Here is a 15621-nt window from a genome sequence, read left to right on the forward strand (position 1 = left end):
TATCAGAGTGCGTTGGTGGCGAAGCTCGCTTTGTGGCATGTCCGCTTTTAGGTCAAAGGTGATACTTTGCATGCGATAGAAGTTTCTTTAAAGCCGTAAAGCTCACCTCAAACCTTCATCTCACCTCTTTCCAAGCCCCATGCTCTCCTATCCACACTCTTTGACTTTAACACCCTCCCCTCAAAGCAACTCCTACATACAGGCCTTAGAAACATTGCACTGGCACCCACAATCCCACAGTGTACCTCGACTTGGCCCCACGTCAGTAAATCCGTGCCAAACTTATTCCGACTGCGTACGTCCTTGGCCCACAAGACCAGAATCCACATCCGGACCCCACTGGCGGCAATAGCCAGCGTGCCAATAGACAAAACGCAAAACAGTTGAAGTCTTTTCCGGAACGTCATGCTTCCGAGCGAGGCAATAATTGGGATGGGAAGCAGGAAGATGGCGATGTCGGTAGCGAAGTTGATGATGGCGTTGGAAACCCAGATAATATTCGGCTTGTAGCAGCGTGGTTGGGGGAATCTGCTCTGCCCGAGAATTTGTGAAAATGAAGAGGAAACGGAATAGGCGGCCGATACGGGTGTGCACTGAAAGATTGATACTGCTGTCATTGAGAGGGAGTGGAGAATAGTGAAGATTATGAGCACGTAGACCGTGTATCGAAACGAGCGGAAAAGAGGGGAGGGGGGAACGAGGGTACGATAGAATGTAAGAATGGAGAGCTTGACGAGGGAAAGCGTAAAGATGTAGAGAGGCCGGTAAATGAACCATGTGACGAGAATTCCAGAAAGAGCGGCTTGAATCCGTGGCGAATTTGGGTCCTGGTAAGAGGTAATCAGTGCCTTTGAAGATGACGTTTTTTTGCATGCAGGTAGCATTTCACCTTTTCTACTTGGCTGAGGCTTGCACCCTTGCCGAACTTGGTTTGGTAGGAGTTGAGCACGGTGGTGATCCATGTGCTCAGGAGCGCGGCAAGCATAATGTAATCGGATATGCCAGCTATATGCATTAAGACATGTCGACTATACAGCCTGAGAGTGTTAGCTTGAACGTTTCATTTTTCAATCAAGGATATCAAGGATGGAATAGGAATGTGAGGGAGATGGGAGATAACGATCTAAAAAGCATTGGTCATTGAGAGAATTAGGGACGTGTGTGGAAAAGCTGGGTACATGCTTGCTAGTGGTAACGATAATCGTAGGAGAAGACAAAGAACAAACCTTAATGCCACTACCAAAGTAGAAAAGATGGTCAGAGTAAAGCTAACAACTAGAAGAGTCATGCCTGGATCGCGCCACATTGTGATTAACCTTGGATCGTCGAATGTAGAGGATCGTAAGGAGTGAAAGTTAAAATGTATGTTGAAGGTGTAGGTAATCTGGATAGATTAGTCGAAAGCACAGAGTGGAAAGTTAGGCTAACATGTATCTTTAAGCAGAGATAAAATGGAGCCCTTGGGATAAGTTCAACAATATCATTCGCATCTCTCTCAGTTCCCAGGTAAATTACATGCAAGCAATGCACATGGCATTCAACACCCAAATCATGCTAGAGCTGCACAACCCTAAAAAACTTGTCTTCACTCAGAACAATTGTCCTAGAAATTCCACCAACAATTGGGGTTCTCTCCGAGATGTAGATTTTAATGCTTTGAGCATGGAGCGGCGTGCAGCATGAATAAATGCGACATACAACCACAGTAATACTCGGCCTGCCACGACGGATAATTATGCTGAGGCACATCATGTCTTGCATCAACACCAAGACGGATCCTTTCCCTGCCGAACAGGATGCCCAGTGAGCCGAGCGCAAAGGAGAAATCTGGGGTATGGAGGAACTTTTGGATAGGAAAATACGAGGATTATGCTGCTTTGATTTAGAAATAGCTATAGCATATGACCTACGTAGAGTTATGAAATATAACAACGCGTGCATAGAAGTCGAGTTGGTTAAAGTTAAAGTACTTCTTAATATGTCTCAACACAGAGGGTGTCTTAGGTACTGGGCGTGGTGAATAGGAAGCTACTCCCGAAGTGTATTAGGAGCTCTACTTGAATGGATGCTCCTGATATTGCGCATTTTCAAAAACAATGTAGCATGTCACTTTGTCGTTTCTACAGTAGGAAATGCCGCCCACTTATGTGTAACTAATACAGGCCACATTCAGAAATATCCAATACCGAGAACTATGGGCATGCTGCCTTGTCAATAGAACTACGGGAGAAGACAACCAGCTCTTCATCATGTAACGGGTTTATCAATCCGGGGTGCATATGACAGCTAAGGCAGAACGCTGTTTCATTGGATATGTGTTCCTGCGGGTAATTAGTACTGCCGCCGCTTGTAATGATCACAAGCGAATTTCCAAGGCATAGACTCACCTCCAATCATGATGAGCTTTCTTCAACCTCAATCAACATTGTGCATTCGGATACGAATATCGGTAAGCTGTGTAGGTGAAGAAGAGATCGGATATGAATATCGGCAAACTATGTAGGTGAACGAGAGAAGAGCGGTAATGTGCATTGGGAGTATGCTTTTGTGAACATCCTCAGATCTCAAATATATATCTCGGACAGCATCACTGTCTTCAGCTGTTGTGTCTTTCAAGAGCTTCACATTTTTGGAATCAATATGCACGGTTTAATCAACTCCCTATGTCTTTTTCTGGCCTCAGTGCCGGCGGTTTTGAGCGCAAACTCAGCTGGATGTGGGAAATCCAAAACCCTCACGAGCAAGCAATACTCGGTGCAGGTCAATGGAAAAACCCGGAACTATTTCCTGAACATCCCAGATAACTACGACCAAAACAAGCCGTATCGTCTTGTCTTTACCTGGCACCAATTGGGCGGCAGTGCTCAGAAAATCGTCAACGGAGAAGATCCTACCCGTGGAGGCGCGCTTCCCTTCTACGGCCTCAAAGCCATTGCCAACAACACTGCAATTTTCGTGGTTCCAGATGGACTCAGCCAAGGCTGGGGCAATCAAGGTGGAGAAGATGTTACGTTCTTTGATCAACTTGTCAAGACCGTAGAGGCCGACCTATGCATCAACACTAATTTGCGATTTTCTACTGGTTTCAGCTATGGAGGCGCCATGTCCTATGCACTTGCATGCGCCCGCCCCGAGATGATCCGCGCCGTTGCCGTTATCTCAGGTGCGCAGTTGAGCGGGTGCTCTGGTGGGACTAAACCCGTTGCTTTCTACGGCCAGCATGGTACTTCTGACTCGGTCCTCAATGTTTCGATGGGCCGTCAGCTGCGAGACAAATTCATTGCCAACAACGGATGCACGAAACCAGCATCCGAGCCTCAGCCCAACGGTGGCAGTTCGGTGAAGACAGTGTACCAGGGATGTAAGGCAGGATATCCATTGACCTGGGTTATTCATGGTGGCGATCATAACCCGTCGCAAGTGAATTCAGGTTCAAGCACGCCCTTCGCACCAGGCAATTCATGGGAGTTTTTCACACAGTTTACTTGAAAACTGGTATTACACTATACTCCATCTATGAGTTTGAGCTTCAACCATTGGGTCATCAGGTTAAACAAAACTTTGTAACATCGAAATCAGAATCTGTATATCACAATATGAGGAGAAACAACACTACCAAGACCAAAATTTTGCAATAATGAGGGTTATAATTGTCCCACGCAAATTGAACTTTTATCAAATACTCCATGCTAACCAAAATGGTTTCCTCCTTCACGAGCACGCTGTCGAGCACTCGGAAATTTGTCTTTGTCGTCTCTGTGGGTACTCAACGTTTGTCTCAATGTCCTACGCTGCCTACCAAGGGTGTCTTCATACATGGATGTCATGCTAATATCCCGGATTTCTTGCGGTTAAATACACTTGCATGCTAAAAGGCCTGGGTAAACAGCTTGTCCAATATGTACACGGTGACCTGTTAGTGACATAGATCAGTCTGACTCATTATGTACTATCCTTGAGAGTATCATCTGGGGGTGTAGACTGAAAATATACTAAGCCAGATGGAGCATTCTTGTCTTCAGAGTTTCTTGGATAAAGCTCAATTCATATAGTTTTCAGAGGAGATGTGTTTAGCCTTCAGTTTACAACTTTATATCTTGTCTTACACACGCTATCGATGTATCTCCGGACTAGATGAATCAGGGCAATTCAACAGAGTGATTAAAGCACAAAAAGAAAATCAAAATTTCGGTCACCCAATTATGATCTTGAAGATCGATACTTTGTAAAAGAGTGGAAGAAAGGTTTTTAACAGCAGTGAAGTTGCAATCGAGTGCTGAGAAGGTAGTCAACAAGAAATACCCTCTCTATTCTTATTTCAGCTCTCCTCAGAAGGGAAAAGGTCCTTTCGCGACATATAGTTCCTCCAACCAACCAACCTCATCATCCGTAAGCTCAACTTCTAGCGAAGCTAAGGCTTGTTCAATTCTCTCCTCAGTTTCTAGACCACATATAGGCATGCAGCCTTTGGAAATCAGCCACGCTTGAGCGATCTGTGCCATCATGACTCCCTTTTTTCTCGCCAGCTCCTCAACACGTCCTACAATGGCTTGGTCTGCCGCATGGTCTCCGCTTCGAAAGAGCATCTGAAGAAAGGGGTCTTTCTGTTCTCGTGGATCACTACGGTCGGTCCAGGGGTGTGCAAGAACGCCTGCCGCTAGCGGAGACCAGGGAAACAGACCCACACCTGTGGCGTTGCAGTACGGATTCATCTCCCTCTCTTCTTCGCGGTAGATAAGGTTGTATAGGCCTTGCATTGATATGAACTGATGCCAGCCGTTACTCTTTGCGACATTCTGTAGCATTTGGAATTCCCATGCGGCCATCTTTTCCAGTTAGCTAAATTGAACGTATCCTTGAGTTGGAATTGAGGTCCACAGAAATGCACTCACTGAACTGGCACCAATGTATCGCACTTTACCACTCTCAATAACATCGTTAAGTGCCTTCATTATCTCTTCTGGTGGGACATCACGATCCATCCTGTGGATCTGCAAAACATCGATGTAGGTCCCAAGACGCTCAACGCTGCGGTCAACTGCTTCAAAGATGTGCTTCCTGGACAGTCCAACCTGATTGACCCGTGTGCCATCGTTACTTGTCAAACTGGCAGGGTCAATGCATCCTTTATTCTCATCGACAAACTGGAAGCACTTGGACATGATGACAATCCTGGAGCGAGGAATGTTGAACTGTCGGATTGCTGCACCGAGAATCTCCTCAGATCTACCGTTCGAATAGGTATCGGCGACGTCCCACGTGTTGATACCACGATCGAAGGCATATTTGATAACAGGGAGAGCTTCGTTTTCGTCCAGAAGCCAGGGCTGCCAGTTCTTATCGCCAAAGCTCATGCAACCTAGGATGATCTGTGAAACCTTCAGGCCCGATTTCCCCACTCTGAAGGATTGTCAGGTCATCATCAAGACAGTTCATCTTGTAGCTTACCGGACATATTTCATAGGTGAAGCCATGGATGCAGTCTATACCTCGCGAGAAAAGACAAGTTTCTGGGCGTCTAATACTTGAGAGAAAGACTGCATTGATGTCCAGGCAAGGCACTTTATATCTCTGTCTCGAAGTTTGTCACTGGGAATTTTCTACCAATCACAATACTAGAGATATTGACATCGAATGTCAATCCCCAGAAAATAAGCCACTTGCATTATCGATAGCTTTGCCTTTCAGTGCCGTTACTAGAGTCCTACTATCCGGTTACCCTTGAGAATTAGACTTCCATCACTAGGTACCCAGCTTTGGTATGACCACAGTAAAGACCACGGCAAAAATGCATTATGAGAAGAAGTACGAGAAAGAAACTAGGCTTCACGACCACAAATCACTAGCTCAGATCTGTTGGTCCGCTACATTAGCGCGTAATCCACCTGCATTAGCTCAATCGTTGGTGATCTTCCCTTCCCCGCACGTCACGAAGGGTCGTTTAAGTGGTATTTTAGTCGACACTTTCTCGTACTCGAGCATAATTTTTCTACCCCAACGTGATGTGCGTAATCCACTTGCATGCAAGGTTGCCAAAACGTCTGGAAGGTGCAACTTGCGCTGACCATTGTTGGATGTAAACGCTCACGGCCTTAGACGACTCGTTCCATGGACAAAGGCGCTCAACAGGAGGTTTTGTGTGGATTAGGAAGTCTATGCCAATCATCGGAAGCATGGAATCCGTGCGATGATTGGACTGGGATAACAAACACTGCCGAGAGGAAGAAACGGCAGAATAGAATCAATCAGAGAACATATCGTCAGTCTCTCTCAGACCACTGTACTCGCGCTCCGGTGCAACCACCTAGCTGATCGTACACAGGAAGAAGGAGGAAAGCACAAATAAAGGACGTACAGAGTCTTTCCAAGATTTCCCATGCGGCCATACTACCAGACTATCCGGAGTATGCTGTAAAAGAAGGCAAAAGCAGTGCGCTAGTCGTCCGAGGAAATGGATCGACGCTCCATGACGGACCAGCGCTATTAACATGTCCTCGCCGTATCGCTCACAGACGACAACTCCTCAGGCGTGCTTACGAAGAGTACTCATTACACGCCCCTTGCCCCACGAATCTGCCAATCCTCATCCGACTGAACGTGCTTAATGCCCTGGCGCGGAATGCCACGCTAATGGGCTTTCTGCCCGAGGGACTGTGCAGCGAAGATATGGTATCACCGTACAATAAACAAGGGCCGATGGCCTCCAATCTTACAAAACTTTTATCGTCGTGCCCAGAGACGTTGGTGCCGACGCCATTGCAGCGACAAATCCAACACCATCCATGGATCGACTTGTTTCCATTTCCAAAGCTTCGTGACAACATGTTGCTCGCGATGCATATAGGCGCCATGAACGATGACGATTTGTGCATGGACTTGCTCAATGTAGAGGCAGAGGATCTGGGCAAGAGACCTGCTCTGATGGTCTGGGGTGAGCCATGGGATATCATGGGGTGGGAAGCAAATCTATCGTTCCTGAAGAAATGGGGTTGGCTTATTCGTGGTTGTCCTGAAATTTTAGAAGGGTCGAACTACTGGCGTGAGAAGAGAGGTGAGAAGAAATTTGTACTGCAGACGTCTTGAGCAGGCGTTGAGACCAAAGCAGGCCTGAGACTCTGGAATCAACAGCGGAACCACCTAGTCTTATCTTTTTTGTTTCATCATATGGCAGGATTACCTGTTTGGGCTAAATTCGGTACTTGTATCCCGTGTGGTTAAAGCATTGTCTGCTTGATTATCAACAGCTGTTCTCCCTAGGTCTCGTTCCGAAAAGGTGCGTATCGCCACCGTGGTTGGGTCAATAGATCGAGCCGAGCAGGCACTTGAATAGGGACTTCCTGTACAATAAATTAATTACTAAATTACATCTTTCAAGTTGGTGCCTCAAGGTAGATAATTATTATGTTGATGCCCTCCTTTGAGAAGATAGCATGCCAAGAGTGTCCGGCTTCCACGGATTCCGCGGATTCCGTGCGTTCCGCGCCTCGACGACTTCCCCTTTCCCCCTTCTACCTCTTCTCAACTCAGCAGTTCGATCCCCTTCGTGCATGAAAGTAAACTCCAGAAGTCACATGGGCATGTCCGAAATGACAAACTCACCTGACAATACAAGTGATACGCCCAAACCTGGAGGTTCACTTATTCCCAAAGCAGTACGTTTCACCCGAAAGGTCAATGCATGCAGCAGCTAATGATAACCTCTCTGTAGTGTGAGAATTGTAGAATCAGAAAGGTACCGATGGAATCAGTTTGCCACAGAAGTATGAACTAACGCTCCTCTGAGATTCGTTGTGACAGGCTGTCGCCTTGTTCAAACTGTCAGTCGGTGAGCCTGCCATGCCGTACTGCTGTGCGGACAAAGCCTACAGGAGCAGTAACAAGGCCGGCACCTGCTTCATACCAGTAAGAGAAATTCTCTTTCGAGATTTAGTGCCATTCTCATATGTTTTAGCGAGAAACATTTCAATTCGATTCATGAAAGTCTCTCCGAGATCAAGGAGAGCTTGCGCAGACTCGACCAAAGTCAGGCATCCCTGAAACCTTCATTAGGAGCCGCAGACATATCGACAGATCAGATCGCCCCTTCTGCTTTGGAGACCACTTTTCAGGGTGAAACGTCTTTCAACAATCTATCTGCTCTTGCTTCCATCTCAGCTGAAGTCTCTGCTAGAGAGGCAGAACATACTGGGCAGGGTGGTGACATCTATACGTCTTTATCGTCCCTAAAAGATCTCCTTAGAAATGAGGGAAAGCCTTCATCAGCAGACTATGTTTCATTCCCACTCGCTTCGAAGGCAGCCACTACGAAAACCGACTTGCCACCAGTGTCAGCGGTGCTTGCGGTGTTAAGAAGAGCCTCAGGTAATTGCACCTTCAGTATGAAGATCAAGACTGATCTCATTCTCTAGCTCACGCACCATTTGTGATAATCCACAGTGCTCAAAGAGATCATGCTGTGCTGGAAGAGCTTTGCAAGAAGATCTACTTCCCCACTAAGCCCTATACGAAGGGAGAGCTTACTCTGATGAACGGAATGCTCTCGTTTGTGTTCTTCGAGTATAGCGCGAACCCTTGCCCAGACATCTCAAGCTCTGACTGTGTCACTTATGGGAAACTATGCGAAAAGAACTTCATAGCAGGACTGCAGGACTACGAATGTTTAGTCACACCAAAACTGGAGAATATACAATGCTTGATGATCGGAGTTAGTGATCTTCATCAATATTCTTGCCAATACCCCTATTCTCTAACTGTCAGTAGGCAATGAAGGCGCAAGAAGACTCTTTGCCTTCCTTGTGTTGGACTTTCGTCTCTGCAGGTGCTCGATTATGCCAGATTCTAGGATACCATCGCGAAGCCGTCGTGGCTCGAGATCCACCAGAGCGGAAGTCAAGCGACACGCTTTCTGGATGTTATACATGATCGACAAAACACTATCTCTGAATTTGGGTAGAACTTCATCCTTTTCAGATGATGACATCGATGTCAAGGTATACTCACTCTCATCGAATCCGCGATTCCGTCCTTGGGATCGAGCCTTCCATGCATTCATAGAATTCTCCAGACTGCAAGGAAGAATCTACGATCGTTTGTATACTGCAAAGGCTCAGCGGGAGCAGCCCGAAACAAGAGCGCGTGCAGTAGAGGAGCTGTCGGCGTTATTTTCAGCTTGGCACACCAAGTTCAAAGAGGTGAGATGCACTTATCCACCTCAGTAGAAAGCAAGCTGAAGCTCATGAAATTGTCTAGATTGACACCACAGGTGCACAAGACAAGAACGATCTGGACCTGATTGTGGGATCATCCGACTTCATTTTCTACTCAGCACTGAATCTTCTATATGGGGCTAAGACATCGCCTGCAGCTGCAACCCATATCAGTGCCAAAAGGTACGAAGTGGCGAGACTGAGCCTGCAGTGCCATATACGAAGTACCGCCAGATTATTGTCAAATGATGTACCAAAATGGAGGATATATTCTGACTGGTAAGTGGCCAAGATTCCTAAGTGGTCTGCGGCTATCCTATGCACTTTTTCTAACATACCTTCTTTATAGGATCTTGCTGTACTCATCCTTCACTCCATTCCTGGTAGTGTTCACGCACGCGATTGCGTCGCATAGTAGCGAGGACGTCGAGCTTCTCGACCAGGTTCTACAGACGCTAGAAGCGCCTCGGGGTTATTCTGAAGCTGTCAATCGGCTGTATCAAGTATGCAGAGTCTTCCTGGAATTCGTGAAAGCCTTCGTCCCTTCCCATCATCCATTCTTTGGATCCTATAACCTTGAGGAGGATTCCTTTACCTTCCCTTCTAATGGCGGCGAGTCTTTGTCGCTGGCTCAAAACATAGGCACATGCGACCCTATGAGTGAAAATCAAGAAGTAAGAAACGATGATCTGGAATCAATGGCAGTCTTTCTGGAAAATTGTCTCGGTGAGAACAGCGGTATGACTGGCTTATGGAGTCAGGACTTCTCCAACTCGCAGTGGATGTGAGGGATATTGTGCTATGAAAAACTACATCCCGTAGTTTATTTCGGTACAGCAGAATCAATCGAATGCAATCTTTGCGACGCTGCTCAGGTGGGCAAGGACTTGCTTCCGTTCTAATATCAATCCATCTGCACGCCCTATAGTCAAGCGCCGCGTCAACACACTTATCTTACAATCTTTCTTTTCCACCCGACAAACATCCAACACTAACAGCACCTATATAACATACTGTTCCCTGTCAGTTAGCTTCAAACGTCTCAAATGCCCACTGATGGAAAAAGGCTAAGCTTACCGGAATGAACAAATACGGAGTCCGCCTCTCGAACTCCTTCCAAGTATCCCCATACTTGGCCCTACACCTCTGAATATCCCTATACGCACGGTGCATGATCATAACCGTGAAGAAAACAGGATAAAACCAAGGAAACGGGCTTTCGAAGCCGCAAATCAGTCCCCAGGTAACGGCGAAATAGACGTCGCATGTATAGTGTATCTTTCTTGCATATGCGTACCACCCTCCAACCAGAATACTTTCTCCATTGGGTGTGGTGAGAACAGCAGGGTTATTGAGCGTCTGCCAGGGGAGTTGAGGGAACGTTTTCCTCGTCGTCGTTTCACCGCGCTGTGCGGCGCGGAAACGATGTTTGTGGCTGCCGCATGTGTCCCAGACCCAGTAGACGAAACAGTACGATGTAAACAGAAGCACCAGAAGGGGTGTTCGGAGTGCTGGGTAGCTCCAGTCAGAGATGGTGTCTAGGTGGTTGGCCATATAGAGCGTCGCGTGGCAGTAGCTCAAAGGAACGCCTGCTAGGTTCCAGAAAATCAGCATGAAACCCCATTTCTCATAATAAATGTCCCTTGAATTCAAGTCAGCAGGTTTTCTTCGAGGATAGGTTGTTGCTGTTCGAAGAGCTAGCGTACCATGTTTTCACGATGCACTCTTCACCTTTTGCGCAAGCATTGGCGTACAAGAGGTGTGCGAACACCATGAATCCAACTTCAGCTGAGATGTAGCCGTAGTCGTGGTATTGTCGTGCAGCTGTAGCACAGGTGACACTCAATAGAATAAACCATGGCATACGGACCATGAAGAACATCTTGAAATCGAGGTTTCCAATCCGCGGATTGAGTTCCGCGCCCATGAAAAAGTCGTAAAGAAAATAACCAGTCATTCTGTGTTGTGCGCCTCGAATGATGGCAGAGGTGTATGCAACAGTGGCAACGAGGAAGCCTGAGATGATAGCAACAGAGAGGAGAGGTCCAAATTCATCGATGATGGTGTATAGAGGAAAGAGGCCGGTAACGTGAAGGATGGATGTACCAACAATCGTATAATAGAATGCATGAATGGCACTGCAGTGATATTCAAGCTGCTTTCCATCCTCATGATCAAGCGGTTTACCATAGCTCGTCACTCCGGGAAGAAAGGAATATCCCAACGCTTGGAGAATGAAGAATGTCCAGTATATGGTCCACGCCCTCAGATTTGGAAACGCGTGGGTCGAAACCAAGTTTGCCATGTGTACCAGAAAGTCTGTGATAGATTGTGATGCTGGAAGTGGGAAGTGGCCATCGTAGAATGTCGCTCCAATCCACATATAATACATTAAAAGCGGGAAACCAACCATCATAGCTGTTGTTCCCAGTGGGCCTCCGAATTCAAAGTGTCCCGTATGATCGATCTTCGGATCTGTACCTGGTACCCATCCGTCAACTGCCTTGACTTCTTGATACTTTTTGGCGTCAGGCTCCGTCGGGGAGGTTTTGGTTGGTTCTTGCGCTGTAACACGTCCTCGAAGGCTTCCAACGGTCTCGAGATACTCAACATCTCTTCAATACATATCAGTCTTGTAGCGCATCAACTCCCAGGAAAATCTTACCTTTGAAGCTGACCTAAAGTCTGCGGGTCTTTCATTGTGAATTCGGACAAGGGGCGATTGACGATAGCATCAACGTCCAGATACGAAGTGGTGAACAAACGAGGTAATAAAACAAAAGAATATTTTCTTTTAAATATACAAGGACGAGAAGATCAATTTGTATTACTTCATCCCCATACTGGGCTTTCACTTAGACTTATAGCATTGGTCTCTTATGGGAATCATCCATCTCGCTTCACGGAATCCGCGCTTCGCACGGTGCAGCGGCACAACACTCCATGGGACGCGGGATCCGCGGCGACCAAAACATAACAGAAAACATGAAAAAGGGGTCATGAATTTTGAAAGGAATAATTTCGAAATGTTATCTACTACCAAGCTAAGCTCATCTCAAGCGACAAACAATATCGACTATTGTCCGCTAACATGATCTAGTTGCATATGTTCACCCGTTGGATGTCCATTTCACCATAATTACCCTCGATCCCTTGTGCTTTCTTCAACTGATACTTTTAATATTCGTCTTACTCCTTCAAAATCTCACGAGCATTCTTAGCCTTCTTGGATTTGTAAGGGCTTATTTCTTTCCAGGGGGACTCGGTCCATGCTTCATGGTTTTCGGGAAATCCAGCCACGGAGTTTTGGGCGCCACCATCAGTTTGCCCACCATATTTTTCATTATACTTTCGAGAACTGAGTGAAGGGGCATTCTTCTTATAAAATGCGTCGTCATTGGCCTCAAAATCGCCATCTAGGTGGCCACCGAGCGAGAAAGTGTACCAACCCATAACTTGATCCATTGGGATATCCTTGACCGCATACTCATATTCACTCTTGTGCCGATAGTGTCTTCCCAAGGTCTTTGAGACATCTATGAGGTTGCGGGAGGCCTTAATCTTATATATGTAGCCTCCGCTATATCGGCCGAAAAAATAACGAGCAGTGCCATAGTCTGAAGTTGTAGAGACGAAGCCATCGACTTCTTCTCCCAGGCCAAGCCAGCCCATCACTCCTCCTTTTTCGGTTCCGTCGCGGAGTATAGTTCGTTGGTGTGTCTCCAAAGATTATACATAAGCTTCCCTCCGCCTTTTGGTTTAAATCCGTTTGCTTTTGCGATTTCAACAGGGGAACGTGGATCTGCTCGATACACCACATCGACAGTACCACGACGTATGAGCGTTGATGATTTGTCGATTTCGTCGAGATTGTATGCAGAAGTGGTTACATCTACATGATCCGCGGGAGCGATGGAATGTTTCTCAATAGGCACTACTACTATTGTGCTGCTAGAAACAAAAACTATCGCTAGGAGGATTGGGAGCAGTGAGAAGTGCATATTACCCAAGCACTCCCTTAAGGAATAAGTATTCAAGCTTGGATGACAAAAAGAATGAATGAATTGGTAGTCACGGAAGAAATGAATGTGGGGTGCAATTGAATGCTAGAATGAATAAGGAAGGAGGAAACGAATAAGCAATAGCAAATCGATGGTCATAACAACATATGCTGGATTAGAGAGGGCATGTTAATATATTGAATCTCATTTCCAAATTTGCCCAGGGACCATGAGGCTCGTGTGGACGCCATTGCATGCTGCGATGTCCGAGGCGCATTTGACATTATCATGCTCGTTAGATTTAGGCCATGCAAAGGTAAACTGTCAGATTTTCCGAAACCTCAAAGCCATAATAAGGTATCATTATAAAGTAGAAGATCTCCAGTATTAGCTACACAGATCCGCAATTAGGTAGACTCCGAGAAGATCCAAAGGTTGCAACACCGGAGCGGACGCAAATCGGACGAAACTCGTAGAATATCGAGATAGAGATACACCTTGTTCCGCAGGGGACACTTAATTTACTCTTCTGATTCTGGTTTTAAAATAACAATGATTAAGGAAATCAATATCACATGCCTAGTTAAATAATAGGACAGCAGAACTATAACAGTGCACTCTGTCTCCCAAAATGGTTCTTCCAAAATTAGAGCACCACTAAGACAATTATTCGAAAGCTTTATAGGTAAGAACAGCAATTTTGTACTTATTAGACACCATCGTTTAGTCTGCAGAACCTACTACCTGTTCTCTCCTCAGTCAGACAAGAACCTGGACATGAACCTGAGGGCGCCCATGAACGACCCACCGATAACCGTACAATTGATAGTCATATACAGAGGCCAGTTGAATATAGAGACACTACAAGCGATAGGATGGTCATTGAAGCAGCTTTTAGTCAAACCGATATCGTAAGTGTCTATCTTTGTTCCCAACACATTCGTCTCTCCAGTCTTATACCCACCATTTCACACATCCTTTCACATACGACCATTGGACTATGAAAACAGGGCTTCCCGTTCGCTCAGCCATACTTAAGCATAGTACCGGCGGACTAGTAGTTGAGTGGGTGACCATCAGCGAATCCCCGCTGTTGTATGTTTTTTTTAATTTTTTTTGCCCCTCGTCTGAACTGAGTTGGGATGGTACGAGTGATGGTGTAACTAGTCAAGCGAGGATCTGCGTGGGTGACCACCAACCGTTTTTTTGGGGGGGATCTGATGGCTCGGTCGGACCACATGCTTTACGCCTGTGTATTCATGGCCTGTGGAATTACTGGATCTCTGGGATTGGATTGTCTATCACAAGAAGCTATAAAGAAAGATTCACTAGGAACAGTTGAGAGACAGACAAAGTTTCAATACAGCGTACTTGGTTAATATAGCATAGCTATTCTTGCTCGTATGAATACATTATTAAGTGAGAATCACAATTTCTCTTTTGAATTGTAAATTGTCTTGTTTTGATAATTGCATTTGCCCTTATTTTTGGTTCTATCTGTAGTCTATGTTTACTTTCTCCACGACATACATCCCTCTCTCTCCACCCGAAGCCAGAAGTCTACTTAATCCAAGCCAATAAGAATAGAGGTCAAGATTGATAATACACCAGCATGGACATACGCGTCATTATTTTCCCCGAAAGAATTGTAGTCCAACGGCGTGTTCTCAACGGCGTTGTTCTCGCTGCAATGACGTCATTTTGCGTAGGACATGGGAAACGGTACCGGGGATCTGCAAAACGGAAACGTGAGAGTTCTCCCGTAAAAGGATTAGTATTATTTGAGAGGTACAGACGTGATATCTGCACTCCACGTATGTGCGCGTGGAAAAGTGCAGCATATCAAGTACTTGGCTGGCGATTCACATATTTCGAAGTCACATTCCCACCCATGTTCTCAACATGATAAAGACCGCATAGCCACACATCAAATCTAGAATATTATATCCCACGCGTGAGCCGCATGATTTTTCCCTGCAGCGGCGGGTGGCAATCGCGAGGATCAACGACTGTTTGTTTAGAAATCGTCGCATGATTTTTCACGATTGCGCGAAACGGCCATGTTCGAACACACGTGGGTGCAAGGGAGATAGTTGTGAGCGCCACTTGGAAGCCGTAGTTCCTTACCACAATGCTGTGTCTCGCGAACGGCCTGGACTTCGGTCATGAATTCCCATTCTGGTCAATCGAAGAGGCGAGATGTGGATGAAGTGGAAAGGAAAAATAATCCCGAGTAATGTGACATTCACTGGATATACGATTACCTATTCATTCGGGATGGCGAAGATCTCGGTCCGTGAAGCGCGTAACACGACCAGGAATCTAGATCCCAATAACCAAAATTTTCCTGTCGAAATAAATTAATAAATATGTGGAGAATTGGAGAATTGGAGTATCCACGGCATTGTGAGTCG

At 46.1% G+C, this 15621-nt stretch overlaps 7 protein-coding genes across 7 annotated transcripts; 3 read left to right on the top strand and 4 right to left on the bottom strand.

Annotated features, from left to right (window-relative positions):
- Positions 1 to 180: 180 nt before the first annotated feature.
- BU24DRAFT_463447 (uncharacterized protein) lies at positions 181 to 985 on the bottom strand (the record flags this gene model as incomplete). The annotated part of the gene is made up of 3 exons (XM_033532122.1): positions 181 to 192; positions 246 to 827; positions 890 to 985. 3 exons carry the CDS (start codon positions 983 to 985, stop codon positions 181 to 183), a joined length of 690 nt encoding a protein of 229 aa, XP_033383019.1.
- Positions 986 to 2640: 1655 nt separating this feature from the next.
- Positions 2641 to 3616, top strand: BU24DRAFT_482239 (carbohydrate esterase family 1 protein; the record flags this gene model as incomplete). Its single annotated transcript, XM_033533228.1, has 1 exon — positions 2641 to 3616. The coding sequence occupies one exon, from the start codon at positions 2641 to 2643 to the stop codon at positions 3487 to 3489; it is 849 nt and encodes a 282-aa protein (XP_033383020.1). The 3' UTR covers positions 3490 to 3616.
- Positions 3617 to 4328: 712 nt separating this feature from the next.
- Positions 4329 to 5474, bottom strand: BU24DRAFT_410400 (Aldo/keto reductase; the record flags this gene model as incomplete). The annotated part of the gene is made up of 3 exons (XM_033525988.1): positions 4329 to 4826; positions 4893 to 5400; positions 5449 to 5474. The coding sequence occupies 3 exons, from the start codon at positions 5472 to 5474 to the stop codon at positions 4329 to 4331; spliced, it is 1032 nt and encodes a 343-aa protein (XP_033383021.1).
- Positions 5475 to 6822: 1348 nt separating this feature from the next.
- On the top strand, positions 6823 to 9994 carry BU24DRAFT_463450 (uncharacterized protein; the record flags this gene model as incomplete). The annotated part of the gene is made up of 8 exons (XM_033532123.1): positions 6823 to 7051; positions 7869 to 7902; positions 7952 to 8361; positions 8409 to 8704; positions 8761 to 8911; positions 8971 to 9191; positions 9250 to 9485; positions 9556 to 9994. 8 exons carry the CDS (start codon positions 6823 to 6825, stop codon positions 9992 to 9994), a joined length of 2016 nt encoding a protein of 671 aa, XP_033383022.1.
- A 235-nt stretch (positions 9995 to 10229) lies between these two features.
- BU24DRAFT_348645 (sterol reductase/lamin B receptor) lies at positions 10230 to 11721 on the bottom strand (the record flags this gene model as incomplete). Its single annotated transcript, XM_033523574.1, has 2 exons — positions 10230 to 10848; positions 10913 to 11721. Coding segments are annotated over 2 exons (1428 nt in total), but the record flags the coding sequence as incomplete, so codon positions are not given.
- A 674-nt stretch (positions 11722 to 12395) lies between these two features.
- On the bottom strand, positions 12396 to 12878 carry BU24DRAFT_482253 (ADP-ribosylation; the record flags this gene model as incomplete). Its single annotated transcript, XM_033533229.1, has 1 exon — positions 12396 to 12878. The coding sequence occupies one exon, from the start codon at positions 12876 to 12878 to the stop codon at positions 12396 to 12398; it is 483 nt and encodes a 160-aa protein (XP_033383024.1).
- Positions 12879 to 14215: 1337 nt separating this feature from the next.
- BU24DRAFT_423584 (uncharacterized protein) lies at positions 14216 to 14603 on the top strand. Its single transcript, XM_033528290.1, has one exon. It carries the CDS (start codon positions 14428 to 14430, stop codon positions 14584 to 14586), a length of 159 nt encoding a protein of 52 aa, XP_033383025.1. The 5' UTR covers positions 14216 to 14427; the 3' UTR covers positions 14587 to 14603.
- Positions 14604 to 15621: the final 1018 nt, after the last annotated feature.

This window comes from Aaosphaeria arxii (assembly GCF_010015735.1).
Source record: "Aaosphaeria arxii CBS 175.79 unplaced genomic scaffold BU24scaffold_5, whole genome shotgun sequence".
Taxonomy (NCBI): domain Eukaryota; kingdom Fungi; phylum Ascomycota; class Dothideomycetes; order Pleosporales; genus Aaosphaeria; species Aaosphaeria arxii.